General features: G+C 37.8%; 1 protein-coding gene across 3 annotated transcripts in view; it reads right to left on the reverse strand.

The window, feature by feature from the left end:
- Nucleotides 1–1167: 1167 nt before the first annotated feature.
- The window catches only part of atp2c1 (ATPase secretory pathway Ca2+ transporting 1), a 53688-nt gene continuing 33111 nt past the window's right edge, over nt 1168–21744 (reverse strand). For all 3 annotated transcript variants that reach the window (XM_008297965.1, XM_008297966.1, XM_008297964.1), the window contains exons 9-27: nt 21157–21225; nt 19987–20062; nt 19847–19913; nt 18602–18726; nt 18329–18426; nt 15341–15436; nt 14405–14494; nt 11192–11296; nt 10474–10630; nt 10216–10386; nt 9869–9966; nt 8858–8908; nt 7603–7769; nt 6773–6841; nt 6441–6557; nt 5057–5204; nt 4209–4304; nt 3835–3976; nt 1168–2773 (exon numbers count right to left, since the gene is read on the reverse strand). In XM_008297965.1, coding sequence (XP_008296187.1) covers nt 2652–2773; nt 3835–3976; nt 4209–4304; nt 5057–5204; nt 6441–6557; nt 6773–6841; nt 7603–7769; nt 8858–8908; nt 9869–9966; nt 10216–10386; nt 10474–10630; nt 11192–11296; nt 14405–14494; nt 15341–15436; nt 18329–18426; nt 18602–18726; nt 19847–19913; nt 19987–20062; nt 21157–21225 — 2064 coding nt within the window. In that variant the 3' untranslated portion in view covers nt 1168–2651. The remainder of the gene's footprint in view (nt 2774–3834; nt 3977–4208; nt 4305–5056; nt 5205–6440; nt 6558–6772; nt 6842–7602; nt 7770–8857; nt 8909–9868; nt 9967–10215; nt 10387–10473; nt 10631–11191; nt 11297–14404; nt 14495–15340; nt 15437–18328; nt 18427–18601; nt 18727–19846; nt 19914–19986; nt 20063–21156; nt 21226–21744) is intronic.

The following is a 21744-nucleotide window of genomic DNA, read 5'->3' on the forward strand; positions in this document are numbered from 1 at the left end:
ACATCAGCTGCAATGTTGTAAAATATTTCACCAGAAAGCTTCTCATCTCAATCAGTTAATGTTCATTCCATCTCAAATGATCAGACTTTTACAACAACTTCTGCTCAACCATGACATTTTTGATTGATATATCAAATAGAAATATATTTTTAAAAAATTCCTGTCTATCCACTTTCAGGTTGTTTTTATTTTGGACATTAAAATTTGAGCCTGTGTGAACAACAATATCTCAGGAACTATTACAGATAAAAGCCCGAAATATTTTGCTGTTATTTCTCATCATGTCATTGATCCAGGCATTGTTTTAACTGGTGATATTTTCTGATCCATATGTAGCTGCACGTCATCAAAATACAAAACATTTTCTATACTGAAATATATTTTTGTTGAACTTACATTAATGACTGAGCGAGTGTGACAAATTGAACTACAAAAACTAAAATACAGGTAGATGGTCTGATCCAAGTAGAACATAGTTCTGGAGTTTCAAAACAGTTCACTGAATCTACCCAAAATTCAGTTTAAAGAGCCGAAAAGAGTGGGTCAACGAGGTATTAAAAATAAAATAAAAAATAAATAAAAAAGAGAAATCTCGGAAACCGTTTGATATATCAATCTAAAGTTTTACAGATAACAATTTAAATACCCATAGTTCATGATAAAAATGTTTAAAGCAAATCAGAGATGGTCGAGCAGAAGCCTTTGATGGTTTGAGATGTAATAATCCTTAATGCAGCAACCCAGACAGCTGAGAGACCAAAAATAAGTTTGAACAGAGTGAAATACAGTGTTCCATTTCAGATTTAACTGAAACCCGGTGATTTTATCCACCTGGACGGGTCAGAAACACACAGACAGACCTGCTAATATATCAGGAGCACTGCTGACCAGCGTTCAGTCGCATTTCACAGGTTTTTGTGCAACAACATGGTTGTATGTTCTGTGTATGTTTTGTGTGTGGAGGTTTTTGCTGTGATCTTACAACCCCTCAGTGTTACCTTGAGGACCCCTGTTAAGGTCACAGCCCTCAGGTTTGAAACCTCAGAACTTCTTTGACAGTTTTCACAACCAGCAAATGGATTTAAAAATTGACCTTTAAAAGCCAAACATAGCTATGATGAATCCCAGTAGTTTTGCTTTCACACCAAAAACAAACCCACACCAGCATCCCTTTAAAAAACTGCTGTTTTAGTCAGCACCAAAGTTTTATTTTCAGCAACCTGAACAAACCAAACGGCACCAATTTAGGAGAAACAAGCAGCCTGAAAGATGTGTTGTTTAGAAATAAGAGTTTTCACGGTTTTATAGGCATTTTTAGAGACATGAGACAAACAGTGATTGATTTATTTTAAACATCGTTATTTCTTTGTCATGACGGCAGGTTTAGATCAGGACACAAAAACTGGATTCAAGATTCGTCGAATTCTTTGAATTCATGCAGTCAAAGGTGAATTCCTTGTTCACATTTGACTGAGAAAAAAAAGTAATCATATGGCTGCGTGTTTAGTCAACATTTAACACACAAATCAGATGCTTACTTTGGCTTCTTAGAAAAAAAAAAGAAAAGATTGTATAGAAAAACAGGTTTTTGCGCATCAAAGTCAAAAACTTGTCATAAATTATCCTGACAACAACGATATTGGCGTTTCATTGCTGCTGTACGGACATCTATGCCTGCCAGCGTTAAAATTAAACCATTTAATCAAACAAGATAGCACATCTCACACTGTATATCCAGATGTAATACATTTCAAAACTTATGTTTATCATTTTAATTTCATTAAACAACTTTAATTGAATTTTGCCAGCCACAGGCCTCCACAGAATAAATGAATATACTACGTAATGTTCCTTCATGACATTTAGCCTTTGCTCTTTTTTTTAAATTAATGTTTGTAAATGTTTAGTTCCTAAATTTTACACCAAAACTTTGGACCTTTAAGCCTCTGCTTGTGTTTTTTCCATTTCAGTTTGACTAATAGATTTTGATGTAATATTGGCAGCCAGAGGCCTCCACAGAGAGAAACAGCCATATAACAGTAAGTGATACTGTAATTATTTTGTTCCTTTGGACCCATATGTCCCTGTAAAGGTTTACTTTAAGCAAAATTGAAAGAAATTAAACATTTAACTTTTGTACCATTAGACCTCCACCCTGTACTTTAAGCACACCTATAGAGGGATTAAAACAAGCCGCCCAGCGCATTTAAAGTTACCATGTTCCACCGTGAAAAGCAAGCTGTGTAGTGGTCAACACCTTCTAAATGTCCGATTATAAAAAGACAACTGGAGAAGGACGCCAAGAATTGCACACGTCTGATTTCTCATCCTAAATATCGAGCTGCGTCCCGGCAGGAAGGCGTGGTCGGTCCACGGTGGTTTCCCTAAAGGGGGCTCGAACTGTGGAGGTAAAGACGCCGAGCGCCAGGTCAGATTTCCCAGCAGCACATCATGTCTACCCAATTTAAAGTCCAGTCCCCCTCCGTCACCTCGTCCCGAAGCCAGCAGCGTCCCTCCAGTCTCAGACCAGAGTTTCTCCTCCGTCTGAGGATCTCACAGGAAAGTCTTTGCAGTCTTAGTGAGTCAGTGCCATCAGGTGTGAGATCCTGAAACGTCATCTTCATCGTCCTCTGGCTCGGACAGCGGTCGGGTCATACCTCGTGGAAACAGTCGTTGGGGGGGCTCCGCTCGACTCCTCTCCACCTCTCCATCTTCTTGATGGCCTCGGACACGACGCAGACGGAGGAGGTGAGAGTGACCAGGAACAGCAGGTCTGCAGGAGGAACACAGTTTGTTCACTCACATTTAAACACACTGCTACTCAACTACTACTCAACACTTTCATTTAATTAATCGGAATTCTGGTTTGACTGAGCAAAAGGGCTAGGAAAAAAATCCCAAAAAACACAAACACACACAAAACAACCACAATGAGACACAAAATGACCACAAGGACGGAAAACAACCACAAAGAGACATAATATGACCACAAAGAAACAACAAATGGCCAGAAAGAGACAAATTATCTCAAAGAGACAGAAAACCACAAAGAGACACAAAATAACTCAAAGGCACACAAAATTACTATAAAGGCACAACAAACAACTGCTAAAAGACACAAAACAGGTACGTAGACTCAAAATGACCAAAAGGAGTCAAAACAAGTTGGCAAAGAGACAAAAAACAACCACAAAGAGACAAAAACAACCACAAAGAGACACAAAACTACATAGACACCAAATTATCCACAAAACAATCACCTAAAGACACAAAACACTAAGGATGCAAAATGACCACAAAGACACACAAAATAAGAGAAAGAATACAGGCACAAAGACTCAAACAACCAACAAGAGTCAAAATACATTCCAAGAGATGAAAAAACAACTACAAAGAGACAAATAACGAACACAAAGAGAGAAAAAATGACTCCAAAGAAACAGAAAACTACTACAAAGAGACACAAAACAACCACAAAGGACAAAAAACACACAATCAGACAAGAAAATGACCACAAAGACACAAATAATAACCACGAGACAATAAATGACCACAAAGAGACACAAAATTGGCATAAAGACACAAAAAATTGCTGCAAAAAGACAACCCCACCCCCTCCCAAAAAAAACCCACTTACAAACAGCCAAAATAATTATCACAAAGAGACACGAAACAGGCATAAAGAGACACAAAATGGGCACAAAGACACAGATGATCGCAAAAACACAAAAGAAACGCCAAAAAACTATTGTTGTAAACTATGTTGTAATTCTGAAGCTGCTCCTGTATCACATTTTTTCTAGTGAAGCTTTCCTTTGAGACAACGTGTCTTACCGAAGATGCTGAGGCTCTCTGTCTGGAAGACGTTCTGCAGAGGAGGGAAGTAGATGACGAGCAGCTGACCCATGATGGAGGCCAGGACAGCGTAGCAGAACGTCCTGTTGCTGCACAGTCCCATCTCGTGGACCATACGAGTCTGACAGACACACAACAAGCACACGCATAGTACAACACTGCAGGTGGATGGTTTAAAAGGTTTAAAAATACAGTAGAAAAGGAAAACGGATGTAAATCCTAAACTTGATTATTATTGGGTTTTTTTTTACTGCTGAACAATAACAACTTGGAAGCAGATGCAAACAGTCATGAATTAACTTTCCAAGCAGCTTGATATGGTTTTATTTGTAGGTACAAAGGTGCGCGTTTACCTGAGAACGTGAGCTCAGAGCGTTGAACATGTCAAAGAAGACGAAGCAGGTGAAGGTCATGGTGGTGTCTCGAGGAGTGATCACGTTGTCCTGCAACTGGAGACACAAACAGACAATCAGCTGGAGGACGTCTGACTGGCAGTGAACTGGTAAAGTCCCAGTTTAACCAGTTTAACACGAGGAGGCAGAAAGAAACTCCAGTTAAGAGTTTTTCTGTGTGTGTCTGTTTATGTCTGTGTGCTTCTTTGTTTTCGGTGTGTTTGTGTATATATGTGTGTGTGTTTACGCAAGTGTGTCTGTGTATCTCCGTGCATCTATGTGTGTCAGTGTCTGTTTCTGTGTGCATGAGTGTTCATCTATGTGTGTTTTTGTGTGTCTGTGCGTTTTCTGTTTTTTTTGTTTGTGTCTGTGTGTAACTGCATGTGTCTGTGTTTGCACATGTGTGTGTTTGTGTGCCTCTCCCTTTGTCTTTGTGCGTGTCTATGTCTACGCGCGCATGTCTGTGAGCATTTGCCTGTGTGGCTGTATGTGTGTGTGTGCGTTTCTGTGCTTTTGTGTTCCTCTGTGTGTCTGTGTTTGCAAATGTGTGTTTCGTTGTTTGTGTGTGTCAATAAGAGCAGAGGGGGTGGGTGTGTGTGTGTGTTTGTGTGTCTGTCTGTACAAACAGAAAGAAACATCAGACTTTTGTGAGACACTTGGTGAAGGTGAGCTGAAGGCAGAGCAGTCAGTTGTCATGCTAAAGGCAAGGGCAGGAAGTAATAAAGATTGATGAGGTGGTGAATACTGAATAATGAATAGGTGAATGATAAACAGTGAGGTGGTGAATGATAAATAGTGAGGGGGTGAACCTCTCTCCAGAAGACGAACAGCGTCCCGCAGACGATGATCAGCGCCGACACCAGCACTTTGACGAGGAGGCTGCGGGTGATGATGCTGTCTCCAACGTTGCGGGGAGGTTTCCTGATCACGTCTCGGTCCACAGGCTCCACCCCTAGACTGAATACACACGTCACAAACATGTCAAGACACCCACAGCTTCACAGCTTCCTTCAATTCCTCCTGCAAAAACCCCACTTGACTTCTCATGCAAACATCGCAGGAACATGACGAAGGCACTCGGTGCAATACATTGAACTTATCCAATATAATAAATTTAATTTGTACCTGGATAAATTGGGATTTCAAAAAGCAGCCTAAAATAAGCAGAGGTTATAGAGGTTATGCTGCAGGATGAAAACCACAAACTAACCGACACCTTAGGCTGAGCATTAGTTTCGTTTGTTTCTGTCGATGTTGTGTTCCTAGTTTCTCCATGAGTCTAATGAGATAACAATCTAATCAAAAAATACAGAATTACACATATTACTGTCTCATTAAACATTTTTATTATCATATATTGTGGCTGAAAACACTATTCCTGGTTGCCATGAACAGCCTTTAACCCTCTGAAGTCCAAGCAGTTTCTGGGTGTTTTTTTTTTTTTTTTGCTTCTGTCATATTTTTCCTCACTTTGCAATATAAAGTCCTGCACCTCTAGGTGTTGCCTCAGTTATGGAGAAAGCTCAGTTTTTTTAGTTTTTTAAAAGATCTGCTGCAAACACTGTGTTTGTAGAGAATTTCTGGATCAAATATGTAAAATAAAGGGATTTAAGCTTTATTCTTTTATTTAAGGACCACTGGAAAGCCCAAAATCTGATGTGTCTCTCTGTTTTTACAGTTTCTGACAAAAAAAATGACGCCATTTCGTGATTTTTAAAAGAAAACATGCCTTTGAAACCCACTGATGGAGCCAAAGCAGCATTTACAAACTTCTAATTTCACATGGGTAGCTTAAAGCTTTAAGCCAAACGTACACTTTCATAATTAATAGGCAACTTGCTTTACATGTAAATGATGATATCCACACACCAGGCGGCGCTGCAGAGAAGGTTTAAAATATCTTAAAACAGAATTTCAAGAATTTCATCGAGTTTGCTGTTTAGTTATATTTTAATTTAAACTCTAAAAATAACTCTCAAAATGTTGCCTCCATCTTCTGTATTATTTGAATCATCTGACATTAAAACAGCTTTCCCTTGAAAACACAAAGCAGCAAAAAAGACAACAACCAAAAAAAAAAAACCCTAAGTGTTTTGTTTGTTAAGGTCTAAATACTGTTTTCAGCTTGGGTTGCTTTTTAAACTGGAACAAGCTTTCAGTCTTAACATTACATTTCCCATGATGCCACTCTACCTCTGAGCCGGAGGTCCGTCCATGATGATGTTGATCCACAGGATTTGCATGGCGTTCAGCGGGTTGGGGAAGTTCATCAGCGTCGCCAAGGAGATGAGTGTCAGCGCTGCGATACTCCTGATGACCAGCAGGGGAGGACACACAGAGAGTCAGTTATATTACACCAAGCGTGAGCAGCATTATGCAAAAACTACAGAGCACTTTTACAAACTGCACTTTTGTGCAGACCTGGATCACGGTCTTCTAAAGCACAAACAAGCCTTGGCTGGTTTTAGTTAAGAACCTAAAATCATAAGTGTTAAAAACATTCATGACTCTGTTTTTCTACTCACGTGCTCAGCTGGAAGCGAACAAAATTTTTGATGTTGTTGTAGATTCCTTTTCCCTCCTCGATGGCTGACCTGTAAGCAGAGAATAGATTTAGAGAAAGTTTCATTTTAAATTCAAAATACAATATTTCTGAAATATTGTTCTCTTCTGTACTTTAGTCTCTCATTGTTTTACTGTTTACATGTCTCATTATCAGCTTTTCAGTCACCTGTACAGCATCTTGAATAATTCTGACTTGTCTAGAAGTTTTAGTAAAAATGTCGCCTCATCGACTGATTGATAGCAGACGTGCACTTTGTCAGATTTAATGTGAATACGTTTTTTTTTTAACAAATTCTCTTGTGCGAACTAAATAATGGGGGCTCGTCTGGGTTTAAGAAACCAGCTTGGAAGTGACCAAAATTTTTTGATGTTGTTGTAAATTCCATTTCCCTCCTTGATGGCTGATCTAGAAGCAGAGGCTTGATACTTTATTTTATAATGCATATATTGAGGTGGAACAGTGAATTCATGTATTTTAATAACTGATCAATCACGTTTTTCCAGGCAAAAACACCGAACATTTTTAGGTTCTCCAAATAAAAAGACTTTCTTTTTTGATCCATGTTAGTGCACTGAATATATGTTGTTCAAAACAAGCTTTCTGAGAACATCAGCTTTGGTTTTGGGAATGTGTAAGAGATGTCTTACAAGAAGTGAAGAGAGCAGACTGATAAGATGCTGAGAAGAATTTTAGAATTAAATTACTGCAAACCCGACACAAAGACCAGACTCTCCAGCATGCTTTAGGGTTGTCACATTCAGGGTTAAGACTCTCCAGGGTTTTACTCACATGATGGTCTGGAAGTCGTCGTCCACCAGGATCATGTCGGCCGCCTCCTTGCAGACGTCGGTGCCCGTCTGGCCCATCGCCACCCCGATGTCGGCGGCCTTCAGAGCCACGGCGTCGTTCACCCCGTCGCCTGTCATGGCCACCACGGCGCCAATGTTTTGCAGGGACTGCAGAAAGGCGGCACTTTAATTTCAGTAAACTCACTGACAAATGAAGAGTGTTTTACCAGAACCAAGAACATAAGCACATCGCTTCTATTTCAGCCTCTTTACTCTTGGTCCCACTATGTTTAAGGCGAGATTTAAAGATTTTACAGATTAGTTTTATTTCTGATCTTTTAGTACCACATGCGCCACTCTGAGATCCTCGGGCAGATGCCTTCTGTCTGCTCCAGTCTCAACTTCAAACATACATTTTTATCCTAATTTTAGTTTTTCTTTGAACTGTCTTTCAACAACACTTTTACCTCTTCTAACAGTGTATTGTTTTTTTTGCACACTATGTTGTTTTCTTGATCTGACTTTAAATTCTGATGATTTTATGACTCGTCCGTTTTGTTTAGCTGTCGTGTAAAGCACTTTGTAACCTGGATTTTGAAAAGTGCTTAATAAATAAAGAGGATTACTATTAAGTCTACAACCTAGTCTTAAAACGAAGAGAAATCATGGTTTTATTATTTTAATATCAACGCTCTGGAACAAGTTCCCACCTACAATCAGAAAAATTCAGTGAGTGCCTACTGTATACTGTATATATAACTTATCTTATTTTTTTATACTTAAATCTCTTCTATTTTTCATTTTTTTGCTCTTTATTTTGTACTTATTATATATGCCACTGAAGGAGCTGCTCTCAATCTCATTGTACATGTGTATAGTGACAATAAAGGCATTCTATTCTATTCTATTCTATTCTATTCTATTCTAGGTAAAAAAGTTTTTAAAAGCACACCTTTAAAGAAAGATGTTTCTACTCATTTATTATTATAGCCCTTTTGGAGTTATTGTCTACGTTTAATGTCTTATTGTTGTTTTTTTTAATGCTTTGTATATTGTATTTGTGGCATATTTTGCACGTGTGATCTGTCTAAAATTTCAAAAATATATTATCCACATGTTATTTCTGATATTACTTTATATGGACTCCAATATTGATTTAAATTAACTTTTGCTTTGCTGCTAAACTCTGGAAACATTAATTGTGTGAGACCGACACTGTGTAAAAAAAAACAACAGTTATTGTGTGTCCTGCTCACCTTGACAATCTTCAGCTTGTGTCTGGGACTGGCTCGATAAAACACAGCTATCTGAGGAGAGAACGACACAAAGAAGAGAAGATGTATTCAGAGTTGGAAAGCTGAAAAATCTTCATAGTTATTTGCATGTAATCCTGATCAGTGTTGGGTCATTCCATCTCAAATCACCTAATTTATTAGAACAATTTCTGGTCGACAATTTGACTGAAATTTTTACAGCATAAACTCCGATTATTTCTAAAGATAAGTGGGAAATTCTAGCTTGATACAACAAATACTTTCCAAGATCATTTGAAAAAAAAAATGCCTGTAGATACACTTTCAGCAGGTTTTTTTGCTCATTAAATTTTTAGGATGTTTGAACAACAATCACTCAGGACTCAGGGATGGGAGGAATATTCTGAGATCAAAACTGATATCCCGATTCCAGCACAAGCGAGCGAATAGTTGGCTATTCGGGTGCAGTCCTAGTATGAAAATCCACATTTTAAATTGCCATCTTGCATCCCAGCATCAACACAAACTTAAAATGAACGTCAAACAAACTATGGTTACCATGCCTGTCAAAATAAAAGTTTTTTCAAAATAAAAAATGAGTCCAACCTGAGACGTACATATATTATTAAATTTTGACCAGTTGTCCACGACCCACCCAAAACAGGTCTGCGACCCACTTTTGGGTCGCGACCCACCAGTTGAGAACCCCGTTATAAAATACTTCATATGTTTTATTTTGTATTATTGTGACATGCAGCTCCATATGGTTGTTCAATATTGCAGATTCTGAATAAATGACAGTAAAAATTTCAGGCATTTATCTTTAAAAGTTCCAGAGATACTTTTGTTTCAAAAACATTTTAAATATCCAGAGTTCATGATAAAATGTTTAAAGCAAATCAGAGATGGTTGAGCAGGTTGCCTGTAATGTAATAACTCGTATGTGAATGATAAAATGCTATATACAGTGTAAATTTAGTGAGATGTTGGTGTGTTTGTGCTGTGCTTTCTCACTCTGGGGACGATCTGAGAGAGCTGCTGCAGGTCCAGCTGATCCACCTCATCACCAGACAAACACTGACATCCTTTAGAATACAGACCCAGACGACTGGCTGCACAGGGACAAAAAGACAGTCAGAATTCACAGGTTAACAGCTGTTTTCAGACAAATGATCTAATACTGAATCTCAAAAACCTGACATTAGTATCTTCTTTGTGTATGTGCTGTATGTGCTAATTATTCTGAGTAAACAGCAGCGTTCAGGCGACACTCTGCTGGATTTTCATGTGTAATGATCCTTTAGTAAGAAAGTTAAACAGCAGAGAAGAAGAAGAAGAAGCCAGCTGCTGCTGCCTCTGACCTATAGACACAGCGGTCTCCTGGGAGTCTCCGGTGATCATCTTGATGGCAACTCCGGAGCTGATGAGCGTGCCGACAGCCTCTTTGACCCCTGACCTCGGCGGGTCAATCATGCCCACCAGACCCAGGAAGGTGAGGCTCCCCATCTCAGAACCTGATGCAAACGCCAGCACTGAAGGAACCGAGAGACACACACAGTCAGAGTATTTTCAGTGCCTCTATGCTGAAAGAAACTCTTTAACTCGAGTTATATTTTCACCTCTGAGCCCTGCGGTGCCCATGTAGCTGATCTGCTGCTGGTACAGCTCCCTCTGCTGATGGGTCAGGGGAAGCGTGGATCCTCTGCTGTTGTAGGAGCTGCAGAAGCGAATCACCTGCTCATGAGCTCCCTTCATGAAGTAAACTCCGGCTTTATCCTGAAGAAGGGGACACGTCTTAACTGAGTCATGAGGAAACATGATGTAAATATTGCACTAATAGAGGCAGAAGACAGCGAGGTGCCTCCTTTTTTGCTCCCTGGTCCTGGAATAACTTTCACAAAGAATACTGCTTCAAGATTTTGTTTCACTGGGACAGTTCAAAGCTTTGATCAAAAGATGTTTTTTGTATCTAAATCCCCTGGTTGTTCGACTGTGCTTTACTTTTGTCCCATGTCCCTTGTGTTATGTTTTTATATTACCATATATACACTATATTATGATGTGTCTTCTTGGCCAAGTCTCCCTTGGAAAACAAAGTTTTAGTCTTAAGGAACTTTTTGGTTAAATAGGTCAATAAGAAATGACAAAGGTGTATGTAATCTTTGTTATATTTTTATCTTTATTTTCTTTGTTTCTTTCTATTTTTATATAGCTGCTAATGTGCATTTCCCTGATAAGAGACTGTAAGTTTAAATTTGAGTCTGATTTTAAAATGCACATGAACCATGTCTCCTAACAGCAGCATGTTTTACTCAAAATATTAAAAAGTGTACTGACCTGCTGCGTGCGGTGAACACAGCGAACCGCCATCCACTTCTGCTCTGAGGTGAACGGATTCTCTTCCAGACGGATGTACTCCTGCTGCAGGCTCTCCAGGCCCATCTGCAAGACACAAATGCAGCTGGATCAGACAAACACATCACAGCTGGATGACACTCCAACATTACATCACATCTCACAGCTGGATCAGATTCACATCACAGTTGGATGTGACTCATATCACATCTGGACTACAGTCACATCACATCTGGATGAACTGACGGCACATCACATCTCACATCTGGATCATAGTCTCACAGCTGGATTACAGTCACACATCACATCTGGATTTGACTCCCACATCACACATCATATCTGGACCACAGTCTCACATCTGAATTTGACTCCCACATCACATCTCACATCTGGATCACAGTTTCACAGCTGGATCAGACTCCTATCACAGCTGGATCACAGTCACACATCACATCTGGATGAGACTCACGTCACATCTGGATTTGACTCCCACATCACATCTGGATGAAACTTATGGCACATCACATCTCTCATCTGGGTCAGTCTCAAACAGCACAACTGGATTACAGTCATACATCACATCTGTATTTGATTTTCAAATCACATCACATCTCACATTTGGATCAATTTCACAGCTAGATCAGACTCCCATCACAGCTGGATCACTGTCACACATCACATCCGGATTTGACTCATCACATCACATCACATCACATCTGGGTCACAGTTTCACAGCTGGATCAGACTCCCATCACAGCTGGATCACTGTCACACATCACATCCGGATTTGACTCTCATCACATCACATCACATCTGGGTCACAGTTTCACAGCTGGATCAGACTCCCATCACAGCTGGATCAGACCAACACACTGAATCAGACCCACACAGCTGGATAAAAGTCACTTCAGACATCAAATTTAAAATGTTTTATGGCCATCATATTTTTTCATTATTTTATTCATTCACAGATTTTATTTTGTTTAAACTGAAGTGTCTCACTTTTATCACTTTGACTTGTTTTTTTTATATAGTTAGAAGTATTAATTTATTTGAAATTATTTTTCATTTAATTGCTTCTGTTATGGGCTGCAAGGTGACTTGGTGGTTAGCACTGTTGCCGCACAGCAAGAAGGTCGCCAATTCGCATCCCGGTAAGGACACCCGGGATCTTTCTGCGTGGAGTTTGCATGTTCTCCCCGTGCAGCGTGGGTTCTCTCCGGGTTCTCCGGCTTCCTCCCACAGTCCAAAAACATGTTGAGGTTAATTGGTGATTCTAAATTGTCTGTAGGTGTGACTGTGAGTGTGCTTGGTTGTCTGTCTCTAAGTGTAGCCCTGTGATAGACTGGTTACCTGTCCAGGGTGTCCCCTGCCTTCACCCTGAGTCAGCTGGGATAGACTTCAGCCCCCCGCGACCCTTGTGAGGATTAAGCGGTGTATACATAATGGATGGATGTTTCTGTTATTTATTTCCTCTGTACTTTTCTTTAAATATTTTACTGTTTAAATGCGAACTGTGTCATTATCAGACTGTCACTTCTACAAAAGGTGACTTACAAATAAACATTGATTGATTGATTGATAGTAGACATTGTTTTGTGTTGGATTTAGTGTTAATAAGTGATTATCTCATCTATTTCTCATGTGGTCTTCTGTATGACTATTTGTGTTACTTGGAGTCAATCAGTGTTTGCTGCTTTTGTTAAATACAGTTTGAAGAGATTTTGGTATTTACCATTACATCTATCAAAAAAGAAAAAAAGAAAAGACTCCTCCAGCAACACAGAAAATCACAATACAGACATGATTACGGAATGTAAATACACAAAGCTGGCTGATATAATGCAAATGAAGCAAATGGCAAACAAAGTAAAACATTTACAGGACATAAATGATGCCGAGTTTTGTTTTGTGTCTTTAGTTTGTCACTGATGCTGCCTCAGAACAGATCTCTCATCTCCTGAGCGCACACACAACAATCCAAATAAAAAATTCAAGAGGAGCGAGCTTTAATTTGTGCAGAAATTGATTTACAGTCAGGTGTTTTCTGGAGGAGTCCTGACGGCTGATCTCCCCAGTTAAACCAGTAAAGGGCAGGCGGAGGACTTTGAGCTTTGAGAAACCTTCCTCAGTCAGAGATGATGCAATTCTGTGGACATAATTTGACATCGCGCAAACAGAGATGAAGCTTGCCGAGCTGCAGCTGAGAACATGCTTGAAAGCTAGTTTAACTACATATGAAAACTCCACATTCCAACTCCAACTTGATTTCTAACAGAATTTCTCCAGACTTAGTTACTGTTTGGATGAAAAAGATGCACAAGGTGGTGTTCTGGTGCAGAGTTTTTAACAAAACAGAATACAATTTAAAGCCTCTTTCACTGTCATGCCAGTCAAAGGATTCGTTTTGGCGTCCAAGTGCCACAAAATGAGAAAAGCAGTTTTGTCCCTGCATTTACAACATAGGTTGAACGGCTATTAAACAGTATTTTAAATAAAAATTGTATTTTAATGGATCTAATGAAATCATGTTCATTTTCTTTACTGTTGATAACACTTTGTGTTAGGAAAGATTTTTGTCAGTTATATGGCTCTCCTTTTAATATTCTATTCTATTCTATTCTATTCTATTCTATTCTATTCTATTCAAGTGTGAGGAATAATTCTTGATCTCTGCACTATTTTCAGGGATATTTCACTGCATTTAAGCTCTTATCTTGGTCATTATAAGGACCAGCCATACATGCCGTGTCTTGTTTATTTCAGGCTTTCCAGATTTTCCATCTTTTGATATAATAAAACTTGAAGATATTTTATATTAGCCTTTATATCAAGGGGAAAAAATCACATTAAGGAATTGTGATGTTTTTAGATGTATGGCAGCAGCGATATCTTTCATAATTTTGTAGGGGAGAATGTCTGTAATGTGGAAATATCAGAACCATGATGGTGGAAAATTGTGCGACCTAGAAACTGTGAGAAATATGAGCTTAGTGGATAAACGGAAATAACTGTCATTATAAGTGTGAACATACAGCAGCCTGACAGTACAGGTGACAAACCAGGCAGATGTGGAGCTGAATCTAGTGCTCTCCTTGAGTTTGAGTCTTTCCTCAGTAAACCTGAGCATAATCCAGATTTACTGACATTGCGGGGACAGCTGGCTCAGTGAAGCTCGGCGGTTTGTGTTTTTACCTTCATGGCGAGGGCGATGAGCGCTCCCTCTGTGGGTCGACCCAGCAGGTTTCGATTCCTGATGACTGAATCGTTGCACACACAGCCGGCCTAAAGGCACAAAAAACAAACAAACAAACAAAAACAGTGTAAACAAGCTGTCACTTTATTGCAAATGGATTCTTTGACTTCACAGCAGTCACTACATCTGCACAGTGTAAATAAAGACAAGCTGTCACTGAGACTTGGTTTATTTTTACATCTTGATTTCACTGTTTGGAGCAATACAGTTTGATTTATTAGTCTATATCTTTTAGCTGAACAGACAAAAATGCATGTGATGACTAACTGTTTAAATGTAGATGCCTCCTCATTTTATTGTGATTAAAAGGTTACATAGTTTCCTTAATATAGAACCACCCATTTCAAGGTAATTTTACATCCCAATATTACTGTTAGCTCTGCACACACATCATCCACAATATTATATGCTACAATGATTTTTGTTTGTTTGTTTGCTGTTATTTTGTAATGATTATTGAAGGACATTCACATGCGTAAAAACAAATAAATTTAAATCATGTAGCTGGATAGATAACTCTATTTGCTGGATTTGCAATGCTTATTGTTATTACACACTCATGAAAACAGGTATTCCACATTTCTGTTGTGAAATGCTGTGTTATTATACAAGATATCTCTCATTTACCAAACAAATCAATGTAAAATTACAGAAGCTACTCTTTTTTTCCCTGCTATTTACATTAATTGTATCTAGTTTAACAAATACTGTACTAATCGTATCTAACTCGTTCATAAATTAAGGAGGACTTTTCAGTCAAAAAAGTTACATTTTCTCTGTAAAATAAAGACATTTTATGGGTGTTCCGAGTTACAGAATTTGAATGCTATTTTACATTACATCAGTTTAAAAAAAATTTTCCACAGCTGACTCACCTCTACAATTTTGTTGACTGAAGGGCAGGAGAAGCCGTGAATAACTTCACCGTCCAGTAAAACCTCTCCGGCTCCATTGTAGCCGACGCCTGTCACCTGCAAGACAACACCGAGGGCGGACAACAAAACACCAGCTGAATACAAAGTGTATATAACAACACATACATGAGTTTAACTCCAGCTGCTCATCAGTTTCCCAACAGAGCTCAAACACTGAAATGAAGAGGGATGTGACCTTGTATCCATAGCAACAGATGGCAGCAGGCTCCACAGCAACGCACTGCTGCTGTAAAAGCATCTTTACAGACAGCCTGCAGGTAACAGGTACATTCAATGCTGTGTAATTTTCTGTGATTGGGTTGTGGACAAGTTTCAAAATATTTGTAAACACCTGTTTTTCATTTTGGACAATTTTTGAGTCATTTTTGAGGACAACTGACTTTTAAAGTTCAGTTTTTATTTATGATTCCTTGGATTTGTTGAGTTTATTTTTTGCATGTTTATAACTTTAGAGTAAAACTGTCCATAATAAATAACACTGTGGGGTCTTAGTCTTAGTTCTAATATGTATTATAGTCAGGTAAAGTTGTATTTTAGATGCATTTTTTAGGGTTGTAATCAATAATAATTAAATTACTAGGGTAAATTCACACCATAAATAACACAGTAGGGTCTCAACCCAATAATTATGCCAGTTATGTTTTTATTTACTGGAAAGCTGTTCTTTACAGCTGTTCTACTTTAAATGTGCTGTATAAATAACAGTGACTGGATGTCATCTTCACATCACACAGTGTGATGTCGGCAGGTTTAAACCAGAATTCGTCCTCTGGTCCTGACACAGTTTTCCAGCAGTTTTCTGGCTTCTGGGATTTCCAGAAGGAGGAAGTGGGTCGGCATGTTCTCTGTGGGCTCAGAGATCGACGCCACGTTACAACACCAGTCTCCTTTTAGTAATAAGTGATCTGGTTGGACAGATTAACCAGAAAAAAATTGGAACATCTCTCCATTAAATACATAATAAAATTGCTTTTACTGGTATTTTGCATATGATCGAATTCTATGCTGCGATAATTCAGTCTGTTCTCTGCAGTTCAGTTATTGTCTGGTTTGGATCAGCAACCAAAAGGAACAGACTGACTGTGTTTCATATGAAAACTCTACTCTTTGCTCTTTTAGTTGTACAGTTTAGTTGTCATTTTCCTTCTGCAACCTGTTGCCTTTTGTCCCCTAAATGTTCATATTTTATATTTTGTAAAAAACCATGGCGAAATTCCTTGTACGTGTTAACATACTTTGGCAATTAAGCCGATTCTGAAAATGAAAACTGTCCCGAAAACAACTTTTTGGACTTGGCTTCGAGTCGAGAGGTTATGGAATCAGAGTTAAAATTCTGTCTCGCAGACCGCTTTAATTTAAAGACAGTGTGTGTTAGTTTTGTTAACCGATAATTGCCGGCATTATCAATCAATGGTGGTGTAATCAATGAGACAACGTGAACTCCATGGTCATTATTCTATGTCCTGGGGCAACTGTCTTTTTTTTTTTTTAGACATGCCGTGTAGAGTGTATGAAATCAGCCACTAAACCACAGTGATGCCATCTTTGTGCACTGCAGCTCACTTACAAATCAAATACTCTGTCTGGTGAGCATTAAGCGTCACAGGACACTTTCTTACGGTGGTACTTAATTTGCTAAATTCCCATACTGATCTCTCTAACTTAGCATGGATTTGAGTGAGGGTCTCACTGTTAAACAGTAGGAGGTGGTGGAACAACCAGGTACTACAGCCAATCTACAATACATATATTTTTCTTCAGTTAAATTAAAAGCGGCAAATAATCAATTAATGATTAATAATTAACATCTCACATTATCAGGTCCCAACTTCCTCATTAATTATTTAAAGCCTTTGCCTTCAACCATGTTGATGAACTATGGCATCTGTGTTGTAGTATTATTATTTATCCCATTTGTTGTTTGAGAGGCTTTCTGAAACAGTCAAAAACCTTGTGATATAACAAATATTTTATTAGTAAATTATAGCCTGCATTACAAAATTATACTTTTTTTCTTTTGCAAAACTCTGTCACCTGAAAAATGGAGAAAAATCGATCACTTTGCTCAAAAATACAAAAATTAAATAGATTGATAAAATTAGACACAGCGCACTCCATAATTATTGGCACCCCTGGTTAAGATGTGTTAAAAGCCTTAAAATAAATTCTTTTTTATTGCAGAAGCATACTCTCACACTGAAAATTGTTGAAAAATGTAACCTTCAACTCAACTCAAATGAATTGTTGGCAAAAGGGGGTTGTACAAAGTATGAACATCAAGAATGCTAATAATTGTGGCACACATGATTTGATGTAAAAGAATTATTTTTTAATGTGGGATTTTTTTCACACTGAATAAATGCACTTGAATTAAAGGTTGAATTTTCCTCTTTTTTTTTTTCATTGTGGTCCCATATTATTTAGAAAAAAAATTGAATTTACTAGAAGCTAAAGAACACATCTTAACCAGGGGTACCAATAATTATGGAGGGCGCTGTAGGGAAAAAATCTATATAAATAAACACAAAAAAATATCATAAAAGGAATAATTTTCTATAGATATTTTTTACTTTTATATATATGGATATATATTTTATATTATTTTTCTATTTATATATTTATTTTAGCTTCATAGTTTGTTTGAAGACACCCTTCTCTGCCTGCTGCTCCAGCCAGTTGTTTTCTGGTTCAATCACCTGCTGCAGCTTGTCATTGATTTGAAAAACACAGATGTACAGTTGTGAGATTTGCAAATACCACCGCCTGAGGAAGATGTTATTGATCGAAACGCTGCAACGCAAGAAAGCACTGAGGGAGCCTGGCACGATTTCAGGTGTTAAACTGATCCAGAAACAGAGACAACAAAGCTTTGAGTCGATCTAACTTCAGGCATTTCCTGTAGTGATGCTGGTAACGGAGGAGGCTGACCTCAGCGTGGAGTCCGTCCGACGTGAATAGCTGAGTGACGGTCATCTCGTTCTTGGTCAGAGTTCCCGTCTTGTCTGAGCAGATCACATTACAGCAGCCTGACAGCAAAAAAGCTAAATGTCAGCACATATCCTACATCCAGATTTTGTGCAATTGTCAACTCTGGTGGAAACTCTGTTTGCAAAGGAGCTAAATAAACTTGTTCATAAGTTCCTGCGCTGACAGTCCGCTGGTTTTCTATCCGACAGAAGAATGAAATAAAGGGAAACCGACCCAGAGTTTCTACGATGGGAAGCTTCTTGACGATGGCTCTCTTCTTGACCATTCGCATCACGCCGAGCGCCAGCGTCACCGTCACCACGATGGGTAAACCCTCTGGGATGGCAGCGACCGCCAGGCTGAAGGAGACAGAGCAGAGGGAGGTTTATTAGGATAAGTTTAAAACAGGGAGGATGTTAAATATTAATAACTGAATTAGATTTAAATCAATTTGTTTTTATTGTTTTAGAATTTTTTAAAATGTTTTCTTGTCGCCTGTTTTCATGATTTGTTTTTCTAATGTTTTCTTGTCAGTTGAATGTTTTCTTTTGTAAAATGTTTTAATGGTTTTTAAAGTTTGGATGTTTTTTTCACGTTTTATTGTCTTTTCTTATATTGCGTTTTTTTTTTGTGCTTTGTCTTTTCTAATATTTTATCTTTTTTTATGTACTATAGTCTTTTCTCAAATTTGCATCTGCATCATATTTGCATCATTATCATTTTTCATGTATTATTGCTGCCCATTTTTCATGCTTTTTTTGTTTTCTTTTCATTTAAATGATTTTTTTCTTTAGTCTTATTTTTTGTTTTTAATGTTTAATTGTTGTATTTAATGCTTTGTCTTCAATATCTTAGTGTTGCCACTCCTTTTTAAAAAAAAATAAAAAATGTTTTATTGCTTTTCCTAAATGTTATGATGCTGTTTTACTGTGCTGTTTGTCTTTTCTAATGTTGTGTAGTCTTATGCATTGCTGTTTTTTTTTTTTTTTTAGTTTTATTGTTTGTTTTTTTCAAATGTTTTGTTGTTTTGTAATATGTCATTGTCTTTTCTTAGGTATCATTGTCTTTTGCGATGTTCGGTTATTGGGCCTTTTTTCTGAATACCAATAATTGATATCTGCCCTGATAAAATCATACTGGTTGCTCCCTACTCAGGACAGAGGGTGTTGTGCTCTGTACAGATTGTAAAAGCAAATCTAAGAAATGTCAAATAAAATGACCTTGACTTGTAGGAGTGACTTTGAAAATGCTGAATTCTTCCTGTAACTGAAGATGTTAACGTCTGTTTTATTAAAATGTTTTCCAAATCAGCCTTCGTACATAAAAGCAGGCTTTGACTCTGCCACAGCAGAATTAACTCATGATAACAGCAGTGTTTAACGAGCCAAGGGTCAGTTATCTTTAATGTGATAACAGGAGCTGATGCAGGGTTCAATCATTTACTTTGGCTCTGCTGCAGCTCGACGTTAAAGTGGCTACCTGACTCCGATGGTGAACATGTCCAGGATCCTCTTCCCCTGCAGCCAGCCCACTAACATGATGACCCCTGAAACACAGCAGCACAGAGTGAGCTCAGAGCAGACAGAAAAACACCCAACACAGAGGAGCCACAAACTCACCGATGATACCGAAGGAGTAAAGCGACAGCTGCTTCCCCAGCAGATCCATGCTCTTCTGTAACGGAGTCTTCGGAGCCTGAAGAGAGACAGAAGAGTTGTCATCAGAGGAGGCTTTTAGAAAAAGGCAATGAGCTCTGTGGTGGACAAACGTGGACACAGCATTCGGTTGTCTTTATTTCATTTATAGAGTTTATTTTATGTGTTGATTAAAAGGACAAAATGTTCTCAAAGCCTTCACCAGTGAGGCTTTAAGTTCTTGTGGAAAATACCTTAAAAAAATGTAAAATCCAAAAAAATGTCAACAATTTCCCTGAGCTCTCCACCAAAGGGATCAATACAGTTCTATTTTATTCTATCTTGTGTTGCATTGTGGATAAAATTAGATGAAATTAAAATTAATTATGATACATACTGAAGGATACACAAATATTTTAACAATACTGAATATTAGGTATTTATGAATAATTGTTAGTTTTTTTTGACATTTTACTGTTGCCTTGAAAAGAATGTATATTTTATTATCATTTATTGTCATTTCAGATGTTTACTGTTTTCTGTCTTTAATATTTATTGTCTTTTCTAATGTCTTGCTGTCTTTATAATTTAATAATGTTGTCATCTTTTTCTATTATATTCTCATCTTTTCTCAAGTTTTACTATATACTTTGTTTTTGTGTTATTGCTGTACATTTAAAAATATTATGTCCTAACACTTTATTGCCTTTTTTTCTTGTTTTCTTGTCTTTTCTAAAATTTGTTGACTATTTTCGTGTTTTATTGTTGCCCCCCCTTCAATATTTTATTGTCTTTTGTAATGTTTTATTGTCTTTATAATGTTTATTGTGGCTCTTTTAATGCCTTCTTTGCTTTTCTAATACCTTCTCATCTTTTCAAACCTGCTGAAAGTGGGTTGAAGGGCTACTTTATCTCTGACAGTATTTGATTTATAAAGCTAAAATTTCACAGATACCATTTTAACTATTTATAGTTTATAATGAAAAAGTTTCACGCAAATCAGAGATGGTCGAGCAGAAGGCTGCTGCTGCTGATTTGAGATTAAATATATGTATTTCAGAAAATAGCATCTAATGATCACTGCAGAAGTCGAGTTGCTGCTTCAAGTCTCTCATGATGTTGATTTACACCCAGATAAAATGTAGGAACTCATACCTCTTCAGCTTGCATCATCTTGAACACTTCTCCAAACTCTGAGTTCTCTCCAGTTCCAATGACAATGCCCTGAGGAGCAGTTCAACAGCTTTAAACAGATATCACATAGGTCACACACATCACACATGGTTTGCATTACATCCTATCTGTTGTGTTTGTGTGCCTTCCATGATGGATTCATTTTATGTTTTCTCATTTGCTTGTCATCTTTTGTGAACCCTAACAACAAAGAAGATTATATGTTACATTTAAGTGGTAAAACAAAGAGTTTCTTAAAGACACCTTTTTTCAGAGGAGAGTTGAAATGTTTTTGAGAAACTCTAGCAAGTTCAGCTGTCTTTGTTTAACCACTTCAATATACCACAACCTGAATGACTATGACTCTACATGGACATTATAAGCTGAATACTCTTCCTCTCCATGGTTTCCTCATCACACCTAAATGGCATTATATATCAACCAGAAACTGTAAAAACTGAAAAAAATAATTGGATTTTCAACTTACTGATAGCTCTTAAACTACTCATCTGTGACATGCCATTATGGCAGAAAAAATGAACCAAATCTGAGCTTAAAATCAGTATACAA

This window comes from Stegastes partitus, unplaced genomic scaffold (assembly GCF_000690725.1).
Source record: "Stegastes partitus isolate 25-593 unplaced genomic scaffold, Stegastes_partitus-1.0.2 Scaffold1265, whole genome shotgun sequence".
Taxonomy (NCBI): domain Eukaryota; kingdom Metazoa; phylum Chordata; class Actinopteri; family Pomacentridae; genus Stegastes; species Stegastes partitus.